Raw genomic sequence first — 26,594 nt, forward strand, 5'->3', positions numbered from 1 at the left:
CTTGACATATGAAAATTCCCCAAAATTTCAATTTGAGACAATCAAAACATTTTGTTTCCATAAAGTGGAGTAGTTTGGTTTCAATGTCATAATTTCATTTAGACTTTACGTTATATTTAGTATTTAATGTCAAAATGAAATTAATCAAAATGAGAGTCAGATCAAAACATTTTTGTCTTATGGAAATTAAATAGGAAAGCTGAAATGATTCTTTTCAACTTTTTCCCAGAGGAAGTGTTGTCTAAATCACTTTCCCACAAAACATTTTGATTTCAACAAACTTAATTTTTTGGCAGACTGTTCCATTTAATATTTTTGGACCAGCTCTAATATCTCCATTAAAGTTTATTGGTTAAAAGTGCATGATCTATCAGCCAAAATGTGTACGTTTATAACTATTAATTGAAGAACATTACCTGGAATTCAATGGCTATGGGTGGTCACTGGCAGGCCTGGCTTGGGGTCCCACTGGTGGGGTAGTGTGCAGGATGTTCAGGTTGCATATGCATGGAGAGTGAATTCCCCTGAGTGTAAAAGAATGACAGCCCCCTTCCTGAAAGGAATGAATGGAAGCAGAGAAACATCTGTGAGAGAATCCTCTTCTTGCCTCACTTAGCACGCATGAGCAGTTCAATAACTGGACAGAGCAATGTAGATCTGAAATGGAATTTGCGTCCTGTCAAAACTGTGTCAGTCCCACCTGCTGAACGATGCATTAATCAGACTCTAGAATGCCTTCTGTGTGAGCCTACAAGGGTCTGGCTTTTAATCACCAAAGGCATAAATTACACATGAACAGCAGTGGCTTGGTGACACAGCCAGTCTGAGAGCCAGCAAGGAATCTCTCTACCTCTTTTTATCTGCCACTCTTAACTCTCCCCTGCGTGCACACCTTCCCCGCATCTCCCAGCCATTGTTAATTGCTTTTTCTCCCCTCCTGATTTGTACACATTTGGATTAGTGCTCACAGGAGAGGTTTATTGCATTTGCTAGTTCCAGACCTGGCTACGGCACAGGCTGTGCAAACTTCCCTTGCACTTTCTGCCAAAGCACCTCCGTTCCGATCTGCAGCAGCCCCAACTATCTGGGCCACTACGCAGACGAGGAAACCCATGCTCCGTCTGCAGAACATCTTGTGACTCCCTCCCAGCAGCTCAGCTGATGCTCTAACGCCACCCCGGCAAAACGCTTTGCAACCTCTGCACAAGTGTCATCCAAATCCCAACCAGGCCTGACCAGAATAATCTGAATCCAGCTCTACAGATGGTCGGCCACTCTAACTTCTAGATAAACATTGTCTACACTCTCCCTTGCTTGGCACCACACTGGATGCGGAAGCTACAGAGTGAAACAAACTGCTGATGCATTTAATCTGCAGGGAAGATTGTGCCATGGGGCATGCAGGCATTTCATAGTTGGTTGGGCCCTGTATCCTCAATACAGACTGCCTGAAGGAAAATGGTTGGACAGGAGATTTCTGCTGGCAGATGCACCATTGGTGTTGCAATGTGGGCAGAGAGATGGCACCGATGGGAGGCTGGCATGTTCAACATGCACCACAGCGTGGCCAACCTGGGTTTTGTTCACGACTCTGGAGATTGCTGGCATCAAGGCGGCAGGTGGCTTCTCTCAAGTAAGCATTGCTCCTACGTGCCACAGAAATGCTGTGTGATAAGAAAGGCTTTGCTAAGTAAGTAGGGGGCTGTGGAGTGAGTGAATGTCTCCTTGATTGTTCTTTGACCTGTGTCAAGGTTGATTCCCCACTCCGGCACTTCGAGTGCAGAAGGTGGGGGCCCACAAGGATTCTAAAAATTAATACTGGCTACTGCAGGCTTGTATTAAACTCCCAAGGTTACAGCTTCTCTCTGACCTTGGGTTGGTAGATGCTGCCACCACCCAATTGCAAACCCCTTGAAACCCATGAAGGCGCACTTGGGTATTCCTCTCTGTGGGGTACCCTCAAGCCTTTTTACCCTCCGTCCGGAGAAGATCTGAGAAAGAAAACAAAGGAAATCAGCTGTTGCCCCCAGCTAATTAAACAACATGCACAAACCTCTTAGGGACACAGAAATCTAATCCCGTTCTTAAAAAAAGAATACATTTGGAACTTAGGCTTTTTGCTAGATCTAAAAAGAAACAATTACAAAAATGAAGCATCGAGATAGCTCTCTTGAGGTTCAGCTTAAAGGTTACAAGCAAAACAAAAGCACCTGGGGTTAGCACAGAGGAGTCCACAAGCCTTACAAAATAAAAGAAATAAAACTAATCACATCTTTCTAGACATTTCTGATCTACTTACATAGCTGGGTTTCAGACCAGGAGGTTCGAGGTATGAACTGATGCTTTTCCCTACCTGGTTTAAAGCTGCTTACAGCATTGCTGCTCTGTGTCTCCTCTCTCCAGAGAACAACAACAAAAGACAAAGTTTTCTTTTTTCCCCATTTTAAAAAGTTCTAGCCCTCCTATTGGCTCTTTTGGTCAGGTGCCCACTCCTTTCCTTTTACCTGTGGGCTTGTTAACCCTTTACAGGTAAAGCAAGTAGAGAACAGCACCAAGAGGGATTTTGTAGCTAACGGGCTGGCTGGGTGTCCACAAAAGGGAGCTCCCCCCGCCCTGCATTTATCACAACCTGCAATTGGCTGGATGTGCTTTAATTGTTTGCCTGACCAGTTCCCTCGAATAAGGGAATTGCTGCCAGAGCAAGAATGGGGATTTACCTGCAAAGGCGCCTGCTGGATTTGTGAATGAACTTGATGCTTGTGAATGTGGGGCTGTGTTTGTGCTGCCTGATAACAGCAGAGAATGGGCCAGAGCTGTGCGCTTCAGTCCAACACTTCCACGCTCTTGCACTGCTACCCTCCACCAGCTCTGGCAATGCATCTGGACTCCCCCTGGTATTCCAGACCTGGGCCCCCCTCAGATCTCCCAGTGCTCCTCCATCCTGACCTGAAACAACCGCAGCTATTTCATGATCCAGTCCTGCAAAGTGCGTGCCTATCTGTCACTGCGGCCTGAATTCAGCCCCTCCCTTCTACCTGCTTTCAAGGTGGTATAGAGACAAAAATGTGTGTGTTGGAGGAGGAAACAAGAACTAGGAGCCTAAACCTGAGTGATTTAGCTGTAGAAATGCAATAAGTGGCCCAGGTAGCACCAAATACCAGCATGAAATCAGGTGGCCCCAAGCTACCTAGGCAGCCCTGATATGTCCCCAGAAAATCCAGAAACCTGATCCACTAGGTACATGGGGAAACTAGCAGGTCAGGTATTACACACTCAAAGTATTTCCTGGCAGTGTTGTCTGGGCTTGCACCTATTGTTGTGGCCTTGGTAGCCATCCCAACTGCCAAACATAATGGGGAGGACCTGCAAGGACAGTCAGGAGTAGACAGGCTTCTCTGTTTTTCTCCGCTACAGAGAGCCAGGACTCTGTGCTGCAAGTTCTTCAGCACTCCTTGTCCTCTGCCTAGGGGTTCTTGGGCTTATCACCATTGGCTCCCTGGAGAGGAGAGGATTTGGAGGAATGTTGTCACTGGTTTCCTTGGACTGGCAGCCAAGGGTGGACTGGTGAGCCTGCCAAGAGCCTCCAGCCCTGCTCCGTGTGGTGGATCTGTGGTTTTGCACTCAGTGCACCTTGTGCAAAGCCGCAGATCCTTCACACAAAGTAGAGACTCAAACTGTTGGCAGGGCTACAATCAGCCTAGCTTATTAATGCACCACCGGCCGCCAATCTGAGCAGCCCCATGATAACACAGGAACTTTATTGGCAATAATCAGCTGACAGCCCTGCGGCTGCTCCTGGGGCTTATTTCTCACAGTCCAGAGTTCTAGCACCATTGCTCTGTGTGACGGGGGCACGTAGAGACCCTGCCAGAGATTGGCCAGGGAAAGAGCTAGAGGTAGGACAACATAGTTAACTGCCCTGAGTGCACTGATTTGCAGCACGGCAGCGCCTGACCCACTGTTGCTTATGTCTCAGCTCCTGACTGCCATGGAGATGGTCTGCGGGGAGCAGGGGGGCTGAGTCTGGCAGGGACAGTCTTGGAGAGGAAGGAGCTGGAGGCAGAGGCCTGGAGCCGAGAGGAGAACTGGGGAAGCCTCCTCTTCCTCTTTGGAACTTGGCTCTGTTTGGATTCTGGCTGTTGGCTCAGGCCCATTTCTTACTGTGTGGGCAAACCAGGGAATTAAAATTTCAGTGGAATTTGAGCCCCTAAAGCAATGAGGCTCCTTTGAAACTCCCAGCCTACACTCTTGGCACAGCTCCATGTATACTATGCAGCCCTTACAACAAAGCAGTTAGGAAAGGAAGACTTGGGCAAACAGCTGAGATTCTGGGGAATAAATGGTCCGGGGAGAGAGGGATGTCACTTCCTAGGTAGATCTCTTCCATTGCTTTTGTCTATGAAAGGAGCATAAATGTGACTTGTACTTCCATTTTGTCACCACATTACAGGTTGCTTTGAGCTCAGCAAAGAAACTGACTGGTCAGGGCTAAGCCTGAGCCTGTCCCTAGAGGGAGGCTGCAGTGAAAGGGTAGGGATCCCCACAGTTCCTTTTCTGTACTCTGGTATCTTTCTCCCAGTTGCCTGTTTCGGGTTTATCCTGCTCCCTGAAGCCCCATTAAGAGGACAGATCTGAATTAACAGAGGCAGAAAAAGAGGGAAAGCGAGGGATTGGGGATGAGAAGAGAGAAGCGGAGGGAGAAAAGAAGAGATGAGCAAGCGGAGCTGGTGGGGGAGGAAGTGAGAGAATGAAACCGCTTTCATGTGGAGCACCACCGGAGCAGATTGCTCCCCACTCCTCTCTGGGCTAGGAGATAGCTGTGTCAGGAGTGTGTATTTCTGCAGCATGCTCCCTTTTGTGAGATGAACTTTCTCTGCATTGATTTTTCCCAGAGAGCCAGAAAGGGGTGGGATAAACCACAAACACTGAAGTTCCTCTGGGCCTGGGAATCTCAGCACTATGGACAGCGGCTTGTAAACATGATCATGAGCAGCAGAGCATCCCTGAAGCTCAATGGGCCTGAATCTTGTGGGCGACGGAGCGGGGAGGGATGTTTGTATGGGCATAGGTCCCAGTGCCTTCTGCACTGCTCCTTCCGGTCTCTAGTGTGGCTTTTTAGACGTGGATTGAACCAAAACTCATGGACCTGGTTTCCAGCCAATCTTTGCTTTTGCACGCCCCTCCCCACCTGTGGGGTCTCCCTGTCCCTCTGTGCTTGGCTTGAGTCTCATGCCTCCAGTCTTCCCCCTGCTGTGAGAACATTGTATTTCAATAGCCCCACTTTGTGGCCCATCAACGCCACCCTTTGCTTGACTACTGTTCCTGTTGAATTGTTACTGCCCTCTCTTCTCTTCCCTGGGGGCTCAGCATGCCATCTCCCCAACCTGGGAACATGCTCCTGGATCTACCTTGGGGCCCTCTGTTTCCATTTCACTCTTTCACTGCGGCCACCACCATGGTGGAGTCACTCTCTATCCCCCTCCCCATCCCCTCAGAAGAAGGGGCCTGCTATAGCAGCAGTCACATCTGAGCGCCACCTCGAGGCGAGACCTGGCATCGCTGCAGCCAAGCAGGACTGGGAGTGTAACATTTTGACCCAGTGACTCCAGCATCTGATTAGAATCTCGATGAGACAGCCAGGCTGGAGTTTCCAGGAGGGCTCAGCGCCCATAGCTTGGATCTGTTTCCTCTTTGTACAGTGGCTCGAACCAGAACCTCCACTCTCAACACCCCCAAAACTTTGGTGATGTTCAGCTCCAGGTCTTGACTTTGCATCACAGGCCCATCACTCCTGGTTATTATTTATTGATCAGAGGGAAGGGAAGCACTAAAGCTGAGTTGTTTGTCGGGGGAGGAAAGATACCCAGAGGGTTTGTACTGCAGTGATCATCTCTGTAGTTGGCTCCTCAGCACAGCACAGAGACGCTCCCCACAGACTCAAACTCCAGAATTTTTAAAAGGCCAAGCTGTAGTGAAAAACCCGATGGGTAAACACAGGCAAATTGCCCTAGAAGTCACAACACTGGATTGTTTTTTCATCAACTGAATAGTGATGGCCTTTGATTTCAGTGTCATTTTGAGCTGCATTCTTTTCTCAGTCTTATGCCTCCACTTGAGGGATTGGACATAGGGTCCTTCCCCTGTGAATTCAGGATAATCATGATAGGGAACACCTAACCTTCCTGCCCCCGCACTGGAGAGGGAACAAGCCGTAGGAGCTGGAGTGCTCAGACGTGCTGCTTTTAATAATAGAGCCAAGAACACTGATGCTTGGAGAGGTTTTCAGACCAGAACCAGAAGCCAGGTGGATGCTTAGAAATAGGATGGACAAAGGGAAATGAAGGACATGGAGAAACTGAGGTGGAGGCATGATAGGTTCAGGGAAGCACGGCAAGAAACTGGCCAGGTGCATGGAAACCCACATGCCCTTATGTCCGCTGTAGTGGACAAGCGGTCTAACCCAGTCTCCTGTTTCCAACAGTGCATAGAGCTGGATGCTTCTGAAATAGTCCTATGACCTCCAGTGTTACAGTAAGTACTAGATAGGGGATGTTTCTGCCTGACCTCACCTGCTGAGCAGCATATACTCTGAAACTTGCTAATTGGTAGCCCTTGAATTTTTTTATCCTGGTGAGTGTCACTGCAGATGCTAATCTTATTTATAGAAGCTGCAGCTTCTTGCTTGAGTCTCATCGGGCTGTCCTGTAGGAGCAGTCCTGACAGGTTAATTGCACGCTGTGTGGAAAGGTATTTCCTTTCATCCCTTCTGATTTCATTGAGTGCCCCCTTTTTGGTGTTAATAATAAAATAAAATAAACAAGAGCACCTGCCTGGTCTGCTCTATGCTACTCGTGATTCTCTCCTCATTATTGCCCATGATATTCCCCTCTCGCCGCTCCCCCTCCCCCAGACCTTGTGAGCTATCATTCTAACCCTGACATCCAAAGTAGCCCGCCCAGGAGCTCACACAATGCAACACTTTTGGTATCTTTGGTTTGGCTTTGCTAATGGTTTGAGTGCTTTCTGGAGGTCAGCCTCGCTGGAGGATGTCCTTGTTTGCTTACACATGGCTTTACACCCTGCACTGGGGGAAGAAAACAGCTAATGAGACTGAAAGGAGGCTGTTTCTCTCCTGCAGTGCCTTGCATAAGATTTCACCGAGATCGTCTGACTCCACCACGTTAATTATGCCGTCTCATCTGCTTTTAACATCCCGTGTCCACGCCTGTGCCTTTTTAATAATAATCTCGTCAGTGAGCATGCAGACAGGCTGTGCTTTTACTAGCCAGAGTCTGGCTGATGTCATGTCTCAACTCAAGAATTTTCCTGATTCCCCTTGGGAGATGGCTGCTAATCGGAAGCTAAAATATACACTTCTGGGTCATGTGCTCTGGAGCCAAGGGTGAGTGAATTGGCATACCAGGCTTCACTGCCGTGCAGAAACAACAACCTGCCAAGGTAATAACATCCTGCCTTAGCGTTCCAAGAGGAAATGACATCACTAGAGGCCAGGAAATTGCATCATGAGGAATGGCTCAGTGTAAAGATATATGGGGAAGCCTCAGAGCAGTGGAAATGTCTGATTACTCTGACTGGACAATGAGCGCGATGAGCAGATCTTGGCGTTTGCCAAAAGGGAAACATCACAAAGCCAAGGGGAGAGGATGAGAAGGCAGCAGGAGATCAAAGCACTGTAGTCATTAGCCAGTTAATCCCCCAAACATCCACGTGAGACTCTGTCTCTGATTGGGGAAATGGGAGGTTAAATGATTTGCTCTAGGTCAGTAGTTTTCAAACTTATTTCATCACGCTCCTGTCAGGCAGTAACTGCAGACTATTGAACACCCTCCATTCTCCCAGGGAATGACTGCAGACTACTTCCCCTACAGCCCCTTTCTGCTGCCAATTTCCTGGCTTTATACCAGCCCCACCTGTTCCTTCATAGCTGGGCTCTAAACTTCAATCGGCCTTTCAGTCCCAGGCTCTCCCTCAGGGGCAGACTATCAAGTTAACTGACCTCACTTCACCTGGTCTGCCTTGAGTGGGGGTGGACACCGCATCACAGGGCCCCCTTGTACCAGGTGCTGTACAAACACATAGTGAGAGATCACCCCCGCCCCAAAGAGCTTACAGTCTTAATACACACAATGGATGAAGAAGGGGAGGGGAAATAGCGGCAGAGAGCAGTAAAGTGGCTTGCCCAAGGTCACAGAGTAGGTCAGTGGCTGAGCTAGGATTAGAACCCAGCTCACCTTGCTCCCAGTCCACTGCCGCGGTGTGAAGTGGGAAATGCGTGTTGTCTGGACTTCACAGCCTTTCCATTCAACTTCGTCTGATTATTCATAGCAGCATTAACATTTTCAGTATGTTTCATTTGCAGAAAATACTGGCATTCTCCAATGGCCGCAATAATAATTCCAAATCTCCAAGGATGTTAACCAAAGACTATTCAATAAAGTAGAATCAAGGGTCTGCTTTATATTGACTCTGAGCTCAAGTCCCATTAAGGGTGCACTTTTATTTAAACTATTTACTTTTCCCCAACAATACAATTTATAGGTTGAATTAATTCTTACCACCATTCTAGAGCAAGCAAAGGGGCAATAAAAAGAAAGCCAATCCTAAGTATTTAACTGGTAAACAAGAAATTAGAAAAAGAATAGTCTAGTCATGCTCCAAAGCCCCCTGAGGTCAGTGGAAAGATTCCCACTGATGTCCAGGGATTCTGGTTGAGATCCGTGAAGACGTGGGGACACATCCTCAGCCATTGTAAATTGTCATAGCCCCACTTAAGTCAACAGAGCTATGAAAGTTGACACCAGTGGAGGATGTGCCCCATAGAGTGTGATTTTTCCACAACTCCCAGCGTTGATGTCAATGAGTGTGTCTACACAGGAATAAAAGGCCTGCAGCATGGACACAGCTGGCCCGGGTTCCTAGGGCTCAAGCTAAGGGATTAATAATTGCTGTGTAGACATTCTTACAGGGTCCCAGAGCTCAGGCTCCAGCCTAAGCCCAGACATCTCCACAGCAATTTTCCAGCCTCTGAGCCCAAGTCTGCTGACCCAGGCCAGCAGTGGGTTTTTTTACTCCCTGTTTAGACGTACCTAATTTGTCTTCAACAGGATCAGAATCAGGCCAATGCTGAGTGGTTTGGAAAAAAACCCCATAAAGGGGTCAGATGCACAGCTGGTGTAAATCAGCAGAGCTCCACTGAATTAAAAGCCAGCCACAGCAGAAACGGGATGATCGCTGAAGACTCGTCACAATAGGAGAGCAAGGGTTAGATTGGTTTCCTGACCCAGTGCCAGTTCAGAGCCCCGTGGGCAATGCTAGCTCTTGTTTAACTGGACCATGTGCACAGCTAACTACCCCTTTTCAACAGGCAGTTTGAGTTGCTCCCTAAGGATACGTGCTGTTTTTTAATGTGTGAGTGAATTTATGGACTGCTGAAAGTCAGAGATGAATCCCACTGACTTGACCCAGACATAGTACAGACTGGAGCTGCATAAACTTCCCCCATGGACAGCTGTGCCAATGCAGATCTGTATTGACCGGCAGCACATCTGGCTACTCCAGTCCTGGAATCTCTGCCAGTTCACCTCCATCTTGGCCTGCTACTTCCCCCTTTTATTCCAGCTCTGCACAGGAAAACCCTAGCATGGCTAATGTGGTTGTGAAGAAGAAACAAGTGGAGCAACGGCTTATGCATTTAATAGGCCTCAAGTGTGCTGCTGATTTTAAAGTGTTTGCTGAAGTGTCATGCCAGCTCCCATGGTTGGAGGTATGGCATGCATCAGGTTTGAAGATTTCAAACAAGGTCATTCATTTTATTTTAGTCCAAAAAGCATCTTTAGTGCTTATTGCTACTTAATAAGTAGGTTATGATTGTCTCATACTCCCCTATCAGGATCAGGGCCCCCTTGTACTGGGTCTGGACAGCATCCTTCCCTGGAAAACTTACAGTGTAGAGAATTGTACAATGCAACTTTATGTTCTAATAAAAGTACTTAACTACATAGTGCTTTAAAGCACTCTTGGAAGATTAACTAACTAATCCTCAGCACAGCCCTGGGGAGTGGGGAAGCATTTCTGCGGAAAGAACTTGACACAAAGGGAGGATTCCTGACTTTCCAAGGGCTACACAGCAATGCAGGACTGAATTCAGAGAGGCATCCAAGGCCCTAGCTACATGGTAAAGTTGCAGCAGTTTAACTTAAATTGGTTTTAAACCCATTTAGTTAAAACAGTGTAAATCCCTGTGTGGATGCTCTTATTCCAGTTTATTTTGACTCATCTTAAATATGTTCCCAATCAATTTAAAATAATCTGAAATAACCCATTTTAAATCAAATTAAGAATGTCTACACAGGTTTGCACTGGTTTAACTAAATGGGTTAAACACTGATTTAACATCTCTGCTTTGGAAGTGAATTAAGCTAAATCAAATTAAGGTCACTTTAATTCTGAAGGAGAGTGTCTACACAATGGTTTAATATAGTTTAACTAATCCACTTTCAATTTCAATAGTTAATTTGGATGAATTTTCTTGAGTGTCCCCATGTAGATAAGCCCGAAATTAAGATGGTGCAACTTTCCCATGTCGACAAGGCCTAAGTGAGTTGAGAAGAATCAAAACTGCTGTAATCCATCATTTCTTCTGGCCAGGTCATCACACCTACTTGGCTGCTCTTAGACTCCTATAGGCTCATACCTGCTAATTGATGTGTAATTCATGCCCCACCTATGTATTGCCCTGAACCCAGCCCAGAGTCTAACGCAGTCTGAACCTGTGTAACGGACATATCCAGGGCCAGCAGAGAGGCATAGCATGAAAAGCGACTACGGGAAAGTCCACACTAGAGTGCTACATCAGCGCAGCTGCACAGATGCAGCTGTGCCGGTGTAGCGCGTCTGGTGAAGATACGCGATGCTGACAGGAGAGCGCTCTCCTGTCAGCATAATTACAGAAGCAGAAGCTATGTTGGCAGGAGAGCATCTCCTGGCAACACAGCACAGGTGTGGACAGCGCTTAGGTCACTGTAACTTGCATCACGCATGGGGGATGGTCTTTTTTACACCGCTGAGTGACGTAAGTTACATCGACTTAAGCAGTAGTGTAGACCTTCCCTAAGAGAAGGTGTCAGTAGATTACATTACAGTAGAATAACTTCTACCCTACTTTACTTACAGCTTCTTCTAGCTCCTTAACGTAGAGTCCTGCACGCACCTGGGCAGTGTGTATAAGTAGGTCTAAGGTAAGAGCACTTAACAGTGTGAGTTTAAGCTAGTAGAAGGAGGGTGGGGGTGGTCTGAACTTGGCCTGCAGTCTGTAAATTACAACATTTTAGACTCCTCTGCATTCGCAAGGTCAGATTCCAAGTGATCTGCAAGAAAAGATGTAAGGTAGAGACTGTAGGGTATGAGTCTTAGCAGAGTAATTTACAAAAGAACCAGGAGAAGGTGTAAATTACACCAGTTTAGAATTCTTTAGAGTCTCCTCTGAATTTGGCCCCCATTGTCACAGCTGGGATTAAAATTCCTGGCTCCCAGTCCCACACTCAACCCCCCTGCTGCCTGCCTTGCATATAGTACCTTCAGAAATACATTCCCTAATGCTCTGCAGACATTAGCAGCGGGAGAGCTGATGGTGGCAGCGGATGAGAGGGAAAAGAGGTTGGCAGTCAGTGAGGAGCAAAGATGGAGGGAGGTTTCTGCAGAGGAGAAGGCTCTCTCTCCTACAGCGGGGGTGGGGAGTTGTGAACAGGGACAGGAAATAGGCAAAGTAATGGAAGATGTATTATTTTCACCTTCAGATAACTAGCTGAATGAATTGCTTTTGGAATTATCTATCTACATATACACATTCACTTCTGGGCTGAGACTGTGCATATGAAATTTTGGCTGGCAGGGTAATTTGGGGGAAAAGAAGTCATTTTAGAAGGAAAATGCCACCTCCACTAGAAGTAAAACACTGCCAGCCTGAGTCTCTAATGTACGGCAAGGCTGCTTGAGGACAACCTTTTCTCTCCCCCTCTGCGTTTCCTGCTTGTTATGTGTTTCAGAGAGATGCTCCGTAGCGTTGGGTAATGTGTATAGTTTTGCTTGAGCAGTGAATACAGACCACACCATATGGATCTCAGATGACATGATAATAATTCCGAATGCAGCTTAGCAGCCTGAAATAAAATTGGTCACTGAGCTCAATTACCATTTCATGCATATGCAATGAGGAGACATGTTCTGTGCAGCACAAAGGAAACTGTAGATTGAATGCCGTCTGCCCACATGTTAATTGCATCACTTAACACTGTGTAGGCAGCCCTGATCCCCTCCCTTCTCTACTTCTGCTCTTCCCAAATATCCTGCCTCCGCTACACGAGTAAAACCGGCATGGGCAGCCTTCTCGGAGCAGGCCTCCGCTAGTGTCGACACAAGAAAAGAATAATGAATGGCAGATGAAATGGAGCAGAGTGGCATAAAATCAGCTCCCGGTGATGGGATTGATTGAGTGTAGATGGCAGAGCGATGGGGAAGCGCTGAATGGCCAAATCAGATCTGAGTCCACAGGACTCCCAAATAAAGAATGTCACATCGCCCCATCTGGGCTTTGGATAACTACACGTTGTTACAGCTGGAGTTTTGGTGGCCTTCAGGCAGCCAGTCTTTGCAGTGACTGGTGGTTCTCGTTAATAGTCTCTGGCTGTTCCTTTTGCACCTGGTGTCATACTAAAGCATGTGTATGTATGCTGCACCAAATATTGCCCAAATGGCTGGAGTGATACTTAGCTCTTAGAAGATGTTCCACTTCTTTAGCATCTTTCATCAAGTGATCCAAAAACATATTTCACACCATCAGTTAATCCTCACAATGGCCTCTGCAATATTGTCAAAGGAATGTTTTGCAATAATCATTTTCCAGGTGGGGAAACTGAGGCACAGAGAAGTCTTGCTCAAAGTCACAGAGTGACCCAGTGGCAGACAAGGAATCTGGAAATCCTGGCTCCTGGATCATGGCAGGAGAGACCCCTTAAGTTAATTGTATACGACCAGAATTCAGAGCGCAGATTTGTGCTGTGTCAGGCAGCACCTGAATTTAAGATGGCTACAATACCACATTGTACTGCAAGAGGGGTACAACTAGGGCTTGAAATCTAGGCGATCTAGATGATTTCATGAGCTTTCCATCATGTAAGATGGCAAAAATCCCACAGGCAGATTCTGCAAAAAATATATTTGCAAGCAATTTTTCCAGTAAAATCCACACCTTTGCTTTGCTAGTATTTGTGAGGCTTTCCAGGAACAGTTGTGCATGGGGAAAGGGAAATTTTTATGAATAATTGCGTGACTAGATCGTTATATAAGTATTCACATCATTCACGAGCACCTTGAAAGTTTCTTGGGGGACTGGGAGTCAGTCGCTGCGGAAGCACAAGATCATGTGACTTAGATGACCAAACACGCAACGCAAATAGGACGTTATGAATAGCAATAGTCACAGAGTGCAGTGGGTCAGGTGTCACCTGCAGGCTAAAATGTGTTTGCATAAATCATGCTTTGGCTAATTTTAAATAACAAACACATTCATAAATATCAACATCTACCCGTAGAGCATTCACCAAGGAACAAAGGGGACAAACTCAGCCAGTAATTTCTTCCCTGCAAATTGTTCACCCAGCTTTGCTCACAATATCAGCTGCAATTAGATGCAAAGCTGCAGTTCCCAGGAAGGCTCTACACTCACAGTCTGAATTCTTCCCATGCCATCAGAGTGCATTTAGGGCATAAATGAGGCTGTCGTCCCTGTCTGTCATGATGTTTGCTGGAATGGCAAATGGAATGGTTATGTTTCCATAACTGTTTTACAAAGATCCATTGTTGGCTGTAGTTCAACCCCCAACTTGGAGGGTCAGTGGACTGCTTTTCATCTGGCTCCTACTCTTTGATGCGTCTGTCTCAGGTGACCCTCCCAAGTTAAAACTCCACCCGCACTGGCATAGCATTGCACCGCGTCCAGGTACAGACCCCAGGGAAGGGCTCACAAAAGAAGGCCAGATTTTCAGAAAAGCTCAACATCTTTCACACTGCGCTCTTTTAAAAATCTGCCAGTGTCACAAGGGGATCTGCGGGGCACTGGCCACTTCTAAAAATCTGGCTCTGATTTTGGGTACTTAGAAAATCTGGCCCTGAACGCTTCAGAAAACCTTGCCACCCATGCAGCTTGAGCCCAGACGTGAATGCTGAACCCTAGCCTAAACCTGATCCAGATCAGCAGCCTCCTCCGCCCATCTCTCATTGAGACCAGGTTCCCAGGAGCCAGCACACACGATGAATCTACCATCCCTCGGCATTGCTGTTCTGCCATGATCTCATTCTCACACGCGGGGCACATTTAACACCAAGGACATTCATCGCTGGTCAGTTGACAGCAGAAGGACAACATTTCAAAGCGGGGAAGATGAAGCAGGGTGTCTAGCGCTCTGCTCCCCTCCCCACGTGGGGAGGACACATTTTTCAAGGCCATGTTTCTATTTTAATAGCCAATTTTCAGAAGTTTGTTCTAAACCAGTGGCAAGGGCAGCAGGGGGAGGACACGATGCAGTCATGAAAACTTGCACTGAGATAAATCAAGAGAGGGAGGGAGAGAGGTGGCAGAGTCAGACGTTGTTCATCGCCGTTCAGGAAGGAGGAGAGCCGGACACTGCCTGAGTGCAACAAGGATTTTACTGGAGTGGAGGAGATCAGGAAGGAACGGGATAGTAGTGGCTAGAGGCTATTGCAATCTCATGGCTAGTGTGAAATGAGTTTGGTGGTCTCAGCCCAGTTCCTAGTGGACATAAGTCCCCATCTCAGACAGGCATATTCCCGGCTGTCACTAGGCTTGACTGGGCCCTGGCCTCCAGAGGTCTACAGGCATACTGATGGGTGAAGTATGTCCCACCCTTGTTCCAGGAAGAGCCAGCATTTAGTCTCCAGAGCTAGCAAACCCTTTCACGTGCATTGAGTTTGCTTCAGTGGAATGGGAATGTAGACTAGACCCAAAGCACCGCAAAAGTGTGAACGGTCAGCCTGGCTCCTGCCAGCTGGGCCTGAGGGGCATTCTCTTTTGGCTCATCTGCTAGAATAGCTGCCTGTGAGCCATGAGGTTTCTGGTTCCTATCCCACTGGAGGGAGCATGCGGCTAGGATAACACACACCAGTGAACTGAAGCACTATGCTGGTCAAGATGAAGTAACTCCCGCATTTCACTACTGTGAGGCAACAATCCAGGTCATGCACTGACCCCGAATAAACTGCCTTTCTAGCAGGTTTCCAGTTTCCAAGCACTCAAGAGGTCCCTCCATGGGAAGCTGCTCAGTCACCCTGGCTGATAAAATTCAGGAGCACAGATAGTCTTGTCACTAAGGCACTGGCCTGGCACTCAGAGCAGAGCTGGGCGCAGAACAGAAATTCCCTTTCTAAACGTTTCATCCAGAGAACGTCAACCGGGGATGTGTCACCAATGTCGGAACTTTTTCGCCTTTTGTTCTCAAAATCAGAATTTGGCAGAATCAACCTGATTGTGTGATGCCTTTTGATTTTGACAGAACTGCATTTTCTGATGGAAAACTGTTCCATCAAAGCTTTTTCCACAGACTATTCATGTGACCCTCGGCCAGTCAGTTAATCGCTCCGTGCTTCAGTGTCCCAGCTGTAAAATGGGGATAATAATGTATCCCTGCTCCCACTCGTTGTCCGTCTTGTCCATTTAGAATGTAAACACTTCATGGTAGGGGCTGTCTCTTACTAAGCGTATATTTTAGAGGGCTTTCCCTTTACCCTCTCCCCGGTTCTTGTCACGCAGACAGAAAGCAGACGACCAGAAGTCCGAAGTGCAGGCAATGCGATGTTTATTGGGGTTAGTTCCAAGCAAGCATATCCATAGCTCTACACGCCAGCAGAGTCCGTTTCCCAGTGTTCTGTTCCAAGCTCTGACGCCGCATAGCGTTTACCCCGATGTCCCCCTTCCCAGCTCTGACGCCGCAGAGCCTTGACTGTGTCCCCATTCCCTATTTCCCCCCTTCTCCTCCTTAGCAGGCCCAAATATACCTGCAATGCACGCCTACAGTCCCACCCCCTTTGTACCCCATGGGAGGGGTAAGGAGTGAGGTTATGCTACATTCAGAGTCAGGCATTTCTTTGGTCTTTTAGGGTTTTATACCTTCTCCCCAGTCCTCCCTTGTCCCTCCCAACTGGTTGCTTGACCTTGCCTTGAGATAGGGGTTGAGGCAATCGTACCGAGTAACACTTTAACCACTCTTATCTGTTCCATTTGTACTAACAAATCCATCTGACTAGGCAGAAGCAACTTACGCGGTCTTTGTCCTTTGTTTACACATATTATAAATATAAGAGTATCAAAAAGTCAAACCCAAAATTCTATCTCAGGCTGACAAACAAACCAATATACTAATAGTATGCACAATGCCTATACTACTGTACCCACATACTCTGCCTCCCTGGCACCTCAACTGGTGCTGGTAGGTGCTAGGTGTAATAAATAACAGAAGCATGGGCAACCTGCCCATCTTCCCCTGCTCAGTCCACCCAGATGCCTTTTTCACCTTCTGTTTCCCAGGAGTTCTGGGTGTGAATCTGACTCAGTGGCCCCAAGACCCTGCACTCTGGGCTTTGGCAGCAGAGCGCTGTGTGTCTGTTCCAGGCTAGATAATTCCTCATAATAGGACATGCTGTCTTGTCTCTTTTGGCAGGAATATACCATTGATATCTTCTTTGCTCAGACCTGGTATGACCGGCGCCTTCGCTTTAACAGTACCCTCAAAGCCCTCACTCTGAACACTAACATGGTGAGCCGCATCTGGATCCCAGATACCTTTTTCAGGAACTCCAAGCGGGCCGACTCGCACTGGATAACCACGCCCAACCAGCTGCTCAGGATCTGGAATGATGGCAAGGTGCTCTACACGCTCCGGTACGTCTCGGGCATCAGCCACAAACGCAAAATAACTAAATAACCCCTGCAGCTTTGTGCTGCTGTGCTGGAGCACAGAGATGATGATGCAGTCAAGTCACAGTGCAAGAGGTTCCCAGGTGCTGTGCTACCATACAGAAAAGATGATGCAGTGGTATCTCAGTGCTGGGGGTCACTGGGGGCTGTGCTGTGATCTAGCAGAGGGGATGCAGTGGTATCTCAGTGCTGGGGGTTCCTGGTGCTAGTGGAGGTTATACAGATAGACAGAGAGATCAAAGAATGTTACCATCCCAAATCAGGATGAAAAGTCAAAATCATGGACATTTTTTGTGAACCAAAAATCAGTTAAAAAAATCAGTTTGACTCTTTTTTGAAATGTTTTATTTCAATTTTGACCCTGTTTTTTTTTACCTTAATTAGCTTAAATTTCTGCATGAGCAGTCATTTTGAACTGGAATTTTTTGTTTCAAAAATGTCAAAATGAACCATTTCAACAATTTCTTAAAAAAAAAAATCCAAAACCTTTTTGAGTAGAAAAGTGTGGTGAACCTGACCCTTTCTTATGGGACCCTTTCTGTTTTGACAACTCAGCATTTTTTGACAACTGCTCTGTCAGAAAATCCCCACGTGGGTTTATTACACAGCTGTGTCTGAGGTCAGACTAAGCTGCATTGAGGCTGAGTCTTTTGTCTCACTTCCAGGCTGACCATAGAGGCGGAATGTCTACTCCAGCTGCAGAATTTCCCAATGGACACGCACTCCTGCCCACTGGTTTTCTCCAGTTGTGAGTATCAGTGCCTTAAATACGGTTTAAGGAAGAAATTCAACAGGGCCAAACCCTTGTACCAGGGAGAACAGACTCTGTTAGGTGGGTGTTAATTCAGACCCCATGTTCCTGTACCGCTGGGCTTCTCCCAAACAGCACCAGCAACATACCTCAACCATGTCCTGGGGCCTCCTCCTGTTTCTGGGACAAGATTCTGTGCTGCATTAAATTTCTGCTCAGTGCAATAGAGGGGGACTGGGGAAATAGGGATATTGGTTATGCTCCCTGATTATCTGTCCAGCCTTGGGGCAGGTTAGAATAGCCTGGAGGTCATTTTAACTTACACCAGTTGGCAGTGGTCCCCATGGGATCATCTACCAGTTGAAGGTAGCTGGAGCACAGTGCACGCCAGCCAGGAGCTGTGGGGAGGATGGTGTAGGGGCCATCTATGATGACCCAATGGGGATTACCCCAAGCCAAGGGCAATAAAATATATCCCATGCCCTTTGGCCACCAGAGTGGTACAAAGGCACATAGCAGGGCAGAGATTCTGGAGCTCATGCTCCAGGAGTCTCAGAACCCTGGTCTACAGACATGGGGTTGCTGGGCTCATGCGACAGCATTAAAAATAGCCACGTAGCTATTCTGGCTCGGGCTGGAGCTCGGGCTGTGACTCCCTGGGCTTTAGCTGGAGCAAGAATGTCTGCATGGCTATTTGCAGCACTGTAGAGCAAGCCAAGTCTGAGGCTAGCCGCCACTGGGTGTTTTTTTTCCTGTGTAGATGTACACTATGGGGATGTCTACATTTACTCTAAGCCTGGCTCTGTGGGACCCTGGTTAGTGGACCCAGTGTTTGCAAACCTGTGCCTTAGCATCCTCACTGCATTATAAAACTGGGTTTATAATCGCTGGACCAGGCCTCACAGCCGTGCCAATGGGTCCATACTGCACTATGCCGAGCTTCTGACTCATGTCTGTGGCTTGAGCTGCGTCCACACTTGGCTTGGACCCAGGTCGCAGCAGGACTTGGGCTCTGACCCATCCCCCTATCAGGGCCCAAGGACTGGGTCCTGTGTGCTTGCTGGCCTGACCCTGCGTCAGACTGATTTGTGTGTGGACAGAAGCAGGGCTTGCGCTCAAACCTGAGTCGGAGCCCAGGCTCAGCATGTAATGTAGACATACCCTATGCTTGGAGCTGGCAGCGCTGATGGTGCCTGCTATCTACTGGGCTCCACCAGTAACTTAGCTTGGAACCTGTCATCCCATTTCATGTCTTCGCAAGAGCATCAGGAGATGCTCATAACCTCCAGCAGCTCCCTCCCCACCTCCCTGCCCCATCACCCTGCCACTGACGAGATTCAGACTGCACGGCTGTGAGCTGCTTATGAGGAAAACAAAATGCGGAGGAGATACGGTCCCCTCATCCCCTCCCACCTCTTGCCCCTCCCTCATTCTTTGCTAATTAACAGTACATTCCATGCATGCTCGACAATTAATTAGAAACACAGTTTAGTTATGCTGTCAGGCTCTCCCTGTCTCCCCTCCCCCAAGGAACTATCATAGAGGTGTCAAGATCCCTGCTTCAAAACAAGTTTGACATTTCATTTTACAAATGAAGCCAGGAAGCAGCCACTGCTGCAAGGTGCAGCTGCTGGGGAACCGGAGAGATGCTCAGGCTGGGAGGTGGGTGGAGAGGCAAGGAGAAGCACCGGAGCAGAGCTTTGGCCTGGGTGCAGCCATTGCTGTAGCTGCATCGGTACTAGCCCTAGTGTAGCCAGGCAAAGCCGCTACGTGCACTGGGGCAAGCACCATCGGTGCTAATAGCAGCTTCGGCTGCCGACGCTGGGATTGCAGCAGTACCGGTCACTGGCCACTGATGGCTGAAATTGGGGCTTGCCCAGGGTAGACACGGCCTCAGGGCGTTTTGTTCACTAGCAAAATATCTCCATGTGGCGCCGGTGAAGTTCTACCGTCACCCGTTTCCCAGCGGGCTGCAGACACCCCAGGAGCGGCTCTGCATGGGCAGCTAAGCTCCCCTTTAAAAGCAACCTGATTTGAGGAGGTGGGGTTTGAGCTTCCCCAGTCCCACCTGGGAAATCCCATGCAATAGCACAGCATTACTTCTGGGGCACGTCCCAAGCTCCTTGAGGGTGGGGGGAGGGGGCTGCAAGTGGCACCGATGAGGAATGAGGGGAATGGAATGAGGTCACCCCGCTGCTCCCACTGTCAGTATTTTGAGTCATCTATAACAAAGGGGCTGGCTGTAGGGCCGGGTGATCCCCTTTGGGTACAGGATGGAACCCAGGAGGCAGCCCTCCGGATAGATTGTTATCAGATGTGAGCAGAGGAACCCATCTCACGCTTTGGGGTCACATCGGCCTTTGGTTCCCGTTCAGCTCGGACTGAACCAACAGCCTATAGGTCTTACAGTAAATACAACGCTTCTCCTGCACCGCTGCTCTGGCCTCTGAGGGGTATCGTCTGTCAGGGGCTCTCCAGGGACTGTTTGCTGAAACGCAATGGAAGAGAGAGCGCATACGAGCCCCAGGGACATGTGTAGGGCGAGCACTGAACTCCAGTGTGGCATGGAGCCAAGAGACAGAAGAGCTTTGACAGCAGTCCCTTAAGCCAGCCGCTGGTCGTTAATTACAGCCCAGCCTCTCTCTCTGATCCAGCTAACTGACTGCTGAGGTGCTGCTCATTAGGGGAGTCTGTCTGATGCTGTTGCCTACCATCTGCGATGCTGAAGCCATGCCTGGCCCAAAGCAGCCGCAGCCCCCCTCAGATCACACAGGAATGGCTGATCTGGGGGCAGCAAGCAGTGAACCTGAAGACTGAGCCCATGCCCTAGGCTGCCCAGGAAAGAAGGGCAAAGGGGAACCCCATGCCCTCCAGCCCAGTATGCAGCTTCTCAGCACATCTCCCAAGGGTTTGAGTGGCAGTTACTTTCTTAACTGAATTTAAGTATGAATGAAAGTGATTGATAATTCCTCTGGCCTAGAGCCCTGAGCGAGTGTCTCCCAGGCAGGGCTGCCATTGCGCCCCATTGCTGACATGCCCTACCCCCTTCCTTCCCATCTTAGACCAGCTTAGCTCTGCTCTGCCTCTGTGCCCCCTGTTAGTCCCTGCCTGTTCCTTCACACCAGTTCTTCAAACACCTCACTCCAGACCCAACACACCCGCTGTTCCACCCAGTCCTTCCTGTGCATCTCGACCCTGATCTGCAGCACCCCATTATTCCAATCCAGGGGCCACCCCCACCGCTGACCTATAGCATCTAATCCACTTCTAGTACTTATCTGTTTTCAGCCACAGAGCTCAGCATGCTTTATGGAAGAGGTCAGTAATATTATCCCCATTCTACAGATGGGGAAACGGAGGCACAGAGAGAGGAACTGACTCACCTACGGTTAACCAGTAAAGCGGTGGCAGCGCTAGGAATTGAATGCAGGTCTCCTGAGTTGTAGTCCAGTGCCCTATCCCCTAGGCCACACTGCCTCCCCGCACTAAATTTTTCATTCCGATCCTGCAGCCCCCCTCTGCTATGCCATAGCCATGATCTCCCATGCAGCAGCACCAGTGCACCACATTCCCGACCAGCAAACCCACTGTTCTCCCAATTGGGGGCTCCCACACCAGGTAACTGCACTGGAGTCAGGGCTTGGATCCCACCCCTTAGTGCTGGATTTGACCCCTTACTCCTTTTGGCCTATTGGGACACAGACCAAGGTGAGCCAATTTACAACACAGAGAGGGAACCCCCTGCTCTAGGGAGCTACCTGCTCTGCGGTCTCCTCTCACAGAGAATGGTAGTCGCTTGCCACGTCAGCCTGCAGGGATCAGACATGGGGGGGGCGAGTGAGGGACAAAGCTGTCAGAATAGCTCAGTAGAAGTTTGCAATGTACAAATGGGAGTTGATGGGGGGCTGAAATAACCACAGCAGAGAAGAGTGAGCCAACGCACAAGCGTTAAACTAGAAACAACAGTCGTAGTCATGGGAAGGGCTAAAACCAGGTGGTCTGTAGCGTGGCCAGTGTGGATGAAGGATTGTTGGCTCAGACACCTGGATCGAGGGATGGGGAGGCAGCAGTGTTAAAGGACTGGAACTACAGAAGACAGGGATCTTTGGACATGTTAATGGGCTCTTAGATCCTCAGTAGCAGTAGAGCAACCTAGCTCTCTTGACTTCTGAGGAGCCACACTGATGTACACTGGCTCAGGACCCAAGCCCATGCTTCTCTGTCATCTGTGTACTACTGCTTGCCTGTCTTGCTTCTTTAGGCTGTAAGTTCTTTGGGGACCATAGTTTGGTTTTGGAAGGTGCCTATGAGTTAGATGCCCAACTCCCTTTGGAAGCTAGGCCCTGCCTTATGCCTGAGGTCAGACTCATTACTCATAATGGCCTTTGAATCAATGAGAATCCTAGCCCACCTCTTCTTGTGTGTTTGCAAAGTGTCTAGAACAACAGGGTCCCAATCATGAGCAGGGCCTTTAGGTACGACCACACTAGAAATACGAAATAGCAACAATAATATATCACAGTGGTCCAAATTGTCTCCAGAGCAAATGGCATCAAAGAGACATGCAAGGTTCTTATTTCTGCACAAGGTGTCATGGCAATTCACCCATTGTCCTTGTGTCCTTGTCCCGTCCCCAGATGGCTACCCGCGAGAGGAGATTATCTACCGCTGGAGGCGTTACTCCATTGAAGTCTCAGACCAGCGCACCTGGAGACTTTATCAGTTTGACTTCACAGGCCTGAGGAACACATCAGAAGTTCTCAGGACAGGGGCTGGTAAGGCATCCTGGCCTGATAGAAACACTGCTGTGTTACAAGGGGGCTCTCCCCAGTTTCAGAGAGCATGTGCACATGGTAGGAGAGGGCAGAGTGCTTAGGGCAGAGGGGATTGGTGGGAAGCACCAGGAAGCCATAAAGCCAAAGATAGAGTCATTAAAAGAAGGGTCCAGCTACAGGCAACCTGTAGGGTGATGTGCTCGCTGTAGCCCATGGAGAAGGACAGCAAACACAGCATGTAGCTAGGCACAGTATGGGGTAGGACAGAGGCACAGGATATCCCCCCACAGCCTGAGGATGGGACAGAGCAGAGCAAGGACCTAGCTAGTGACAGCAAGGGTCAGGAAGGAAGGGGAATGGGGATAAAGAGTGTTGTTGGGGACATCGTGAGGGCCAGGCAGAATGGGAGTCAATGGCTGAGACGTGGAGGAGTAAATGAGCCGTAGGGCCTTGTCTCAGGACAGCGCCCATGTCTGCGCCATTGCAGAATGTAAATGTCCTGGCTGAAGCCATAGCTGTAGAATGCTGCTAGCCCATCTTCAGGAGCCTCCAGGACAGGCCAGCTGATGGAACGTTATGCAGACATTGCTGTTAGTTGTGGCTGCAGCGGGGGGACATACTCAGTCTGAACTCAGGGTCCATTGAACGGCCACCCTGCCACGTGCTAACTGTCCTGGATGTGTTGTAATGGAGCTAAGCAAACCCTCGGAGGTGAAGACAACAGTGGTGTCTAACGGCAGGAGTAAGTGGAGGGATGTCAGGACTCCTTGGTTTTACTCCTTGCCCTGCTATGAATTTGCTGTGTGACTTTGGGCAAGTCATCGAAGCCTTCTGGCCCACTGCGTACCTCTCTGTAAACTGAGGGTGAGAATAGGTGTGAGGGTGACTGAACTAACATTTGCATTGTGCTATGAGAGCCTCTCTTGAAAGATGCTGCTGAAGTGCAAAGATCTGTAAATTAATGTCTCAGGAAGGACAACAGGACAGGGGAGAATGACAGGAGGGGAGTGAAAACTTATAACCCACACGGGCAAGCTCAGTCGCAACACATCCCTTTGGCTAGCAGAGCTGGGCCTGATGCACGACAGCCCATGTTCCCATGTGCAGCCTCTCACTGCAGAAACCTGCACGAATGTAAACCAGCCTTGCAATGCCAATATCACCAGGGAATGGAGAATCTTCAGTCCCCAGCCCTTCCCCGTCATCAGTGGTTTTACTGATATCATCAGGGAACCCTGCCCCAATCCCAATCATCAGCTTCACTGAGCTCACCAGGGAACCTGAAATCCTCTGTCACCTCCAGTCTCTAGCTCTACCAAGCTGGGCTGCCCCCATTCGGCTTCAGGAGTGTGATCTCGTTTATCATCAACACTTGTCTCCATTGCCCTAGGAGCACCACCGCTGGCTCCTCTCCGGGACTGGAGAAGGCTTATACCTGGAGGGATGAGGCCAGTGGCTGAGATGCCGGCCTGGCCAGAGAACACAACTACACATAGAAAAGGTTGAGCGGAGAGGGGTGCATCCGTGACAGGCAAATATTAGCTGTGCGAAGAAAATGCTGCCACCCTGGGACTTGCGGAATAGGCAGCAGAGTGGGAGCAGGGTGAACTTGTAAATTAGGGGGGCTTTCTGTGAAGGAGGTGTGAATTCCACAGCTGTGCAGCAGAAGGTCACGGCAGAGGCCTCGCATTCAGGAGAGCCCAGCTGAGCATGGGGATGTGATGTGATAGGGAGGGGCTCAGCTGACTCCCCCAGTATGCGCTGTGTTGGCAGCACTCAGTTGCTGTAGGATCGCTGGCATGATGTGACGGGGAGGGGAGGCCTGGGAGAGGGACAGCATGGAGATCAAATCCCCCCCGCCCTTGCGCCAGAAGGGGGCAGGGCCTTGCTGATGAAAGGAATACAGCCCTGCAAAGGGGAGCAGTGGGCGTGGGGTTGAGCCACACAAGACAGCAAGCCCTCAGCCTTGGACCCTAAGAACTGAGGCTCAGCCATATAGAGGAAACCCAGGTCTGTATAAGCATGGGAAGCGAACACACTTGTTTACTCTAGGAGGGAGCAGTGGAAATGGAGCATTTCAAACTCCAGGATGGTAACGGCACCCATGAGAGCCAGGATTAAACAGTGCATTGAGAGAAAATTGCCTTCTCCTCCGAGGAGCAAAGGGTTTCTCCAGGATTAACCCTTTGGGGAAGCAGGAGCAAAGAATCCGTCGCAGGGAAATATGGACAGGGCACTGCCAAATCTCTCATCCTTACAGATGTGAAACCTGCCTCCTGGGTGAGCTGACTCTGCACCTTTGATGGGTAAGGGAAACGGACCCATCAAAACAAACTGCTTTTCCCGTCTCCTTTCCTGGCAAAAGCAGCTGGCCAGGGAACCATGCACATATGTTAAACCATCAAAAAGTGCAGATTTATGCCAACACCTCTTGGTTTAAAAAGTTCAGATGCCAAGTTAGCAGCTTGGCAGCGAGGGCAAAGGGATTAAAGCAGGAGGAGAGAGGCTGAGAGGTAGAGACAGACAGACAAAGGCCGCAGCAGCCCGTTCAATGAGAACAGAGTCCGGGGCCCCCAGGCAGGTGTTGCATGCACAGGTCAGTCGGACCAGCTCCATTCCAGCAATGGGCCATGTGTGTCCCACAGTGGCACTGATAGACATATGTGGGGTGGATCTGAGAATCACAGCGAACAGGCTGCTGGCTACAGAAATAGCAAGGATACTGGCCAGCTGGTAAATCACATCGGACAGAGGAAACCAAGCCCTAAATTACATGGGTTGCACTCTCTTGCCAGAAGATGTTGTGAAGGCCGAAGGTATAACTGGGTTCAGAAAACAACTAGACAAGTCCATGGAGGATAAGGCCATCAGTGGCTATTAGCCAGGATGGGCAGGGATGTAACCCCATACTCGGGGCAATGCTCTCATTGCCTGAAGCTGGGAGGGGACGATGGGGTGAATCTCTCTCTGTGCACGCCCCCTGAAGCTCTGGTACTGGACGCTGTTGGAAACAGGCTACTGGGCTAGATGGGCCATTGGCTGACCGAGCATGGCGGCTCTTATTTTCTTAGCCACCTTCCTCCTCAGCTCAAAAGTCTTGAATCCTTGCTTATTCCGCTCACCCCAGGACCCCTCTTCGCCCTATGCTGGGAGGGGCTGGCTCTGTCCCTTGCATCCCCAGAGCCCCTCTCTGCCCTACACTGGGAGGGACTCACTCTGCCCCTCTTGCTCCTTCTGCCCCTTACTGGAAGGGGCTGGCTTTGCCCCCCCGTGTCCCCACAGCCTCCTCTGTCCATCATTGGGAGGGGCTGGCTCTTCTCCTCACCCTCCAAAACCCCCTCTGCCCCACACAGAGAGAGGCTGGCTCTGCCCCCTCATCCCCAGAGCCATTATCTGCTCTATACAGGGAGGGGCTGGCTCTGCCCCTCTCACACTGCAGCCCCCTCTGCCCCACATGAGGAGTGGCTGGCTTTGCCCCTCTCATCCCCCACAACCCCCTCTGCCCCACACTAGAAGGGGCATCTTCTCATTCCCCAGAGACCCCCTCTACCCCCCCACAGGGAAAGGGGGGGGGGCTCTGATTTGCTGCACCAAGCCATCACAGTGCTTTCTGCTCAGCGTACTTGCAGGTGACCCCCCGCCCCCAGAATGGCTCTGCACATCCACCTTGAATGCATTGTTAACAGGCTAAAGCCGTGCCCCATTATAATCCATTGCAGTCAAAGGCAGCTTTGCCTGGTTAAAGAGTGCGTAAAGGGGCAAGGAAGATGTGGCTCCATAGCACTGTGAATGTGCATGAGTCTTTCGGAGTAAAACACCTTCCTGCCCAGAACTGTTTCTGGTTTAAGGGACAGGAGACCAGCCATCCCAGGCCAAGACATGAGGCCAAAGTTCAGGAAAGGGAAGACATGAACCTGGCTGCTGGGCAGGCTCCCTGGGAGAAGCAGATTTTCAGGAGAGATTTGAAGGACAAGAAACTCTTCAGCAGCAGAGCTAGGAATCAGTGATCAGTGTGCTGGTGGGTGGACCAGTATGTAATGATGTCTGCGAAGTAGTTGCT

General features: G+C 49.3%; 1 protein-coding gene across 1 annotated transcript in view; it reads left to right on the forward strand.

Moving 5' to 3' along the window:
- LOC144270031 (gamma-aminobutyric acid receptor subunit gamma-4) overlaps positions 1-26,594 on the forward strand; it is a 71,216-nt gene that overhangs the window by 30,096 nt on the left and 14,526 nt on the right. Inside the window, exons 4-6 of the mRNA XM_077826199.1 lie at positions 16,752-16,972; positions 17,674-17,756; positions 22,397-22,534. Of these exons, the coding sequence (XP_077682325.1) occupies positions 16,752-16,972; positions 17,674-17,756; positions 22,397-22,534 (442 nt within the window). The remainder of the gene's footprint in view (positions 1-16,751; positions 16,973-17,673; positions 17,757-22,396; positions 22,535-26,594) is intronic.

The sequence above is a fragment of the Eretmochelys imbricata genome, chromosome 9, assembly GCF_965152235.1.
Source record: "Eretmochelys imbricata isolate rEreImb1 chromosome 9, rEreImb1.hap1, whole genome shotgun sequence".
Taxonomy (NCBI): Eukaryota; Metazoa; Chordata; order Testudines; family Cheloniidae; genus Eretmochelys; species Eretmochelys imbricata.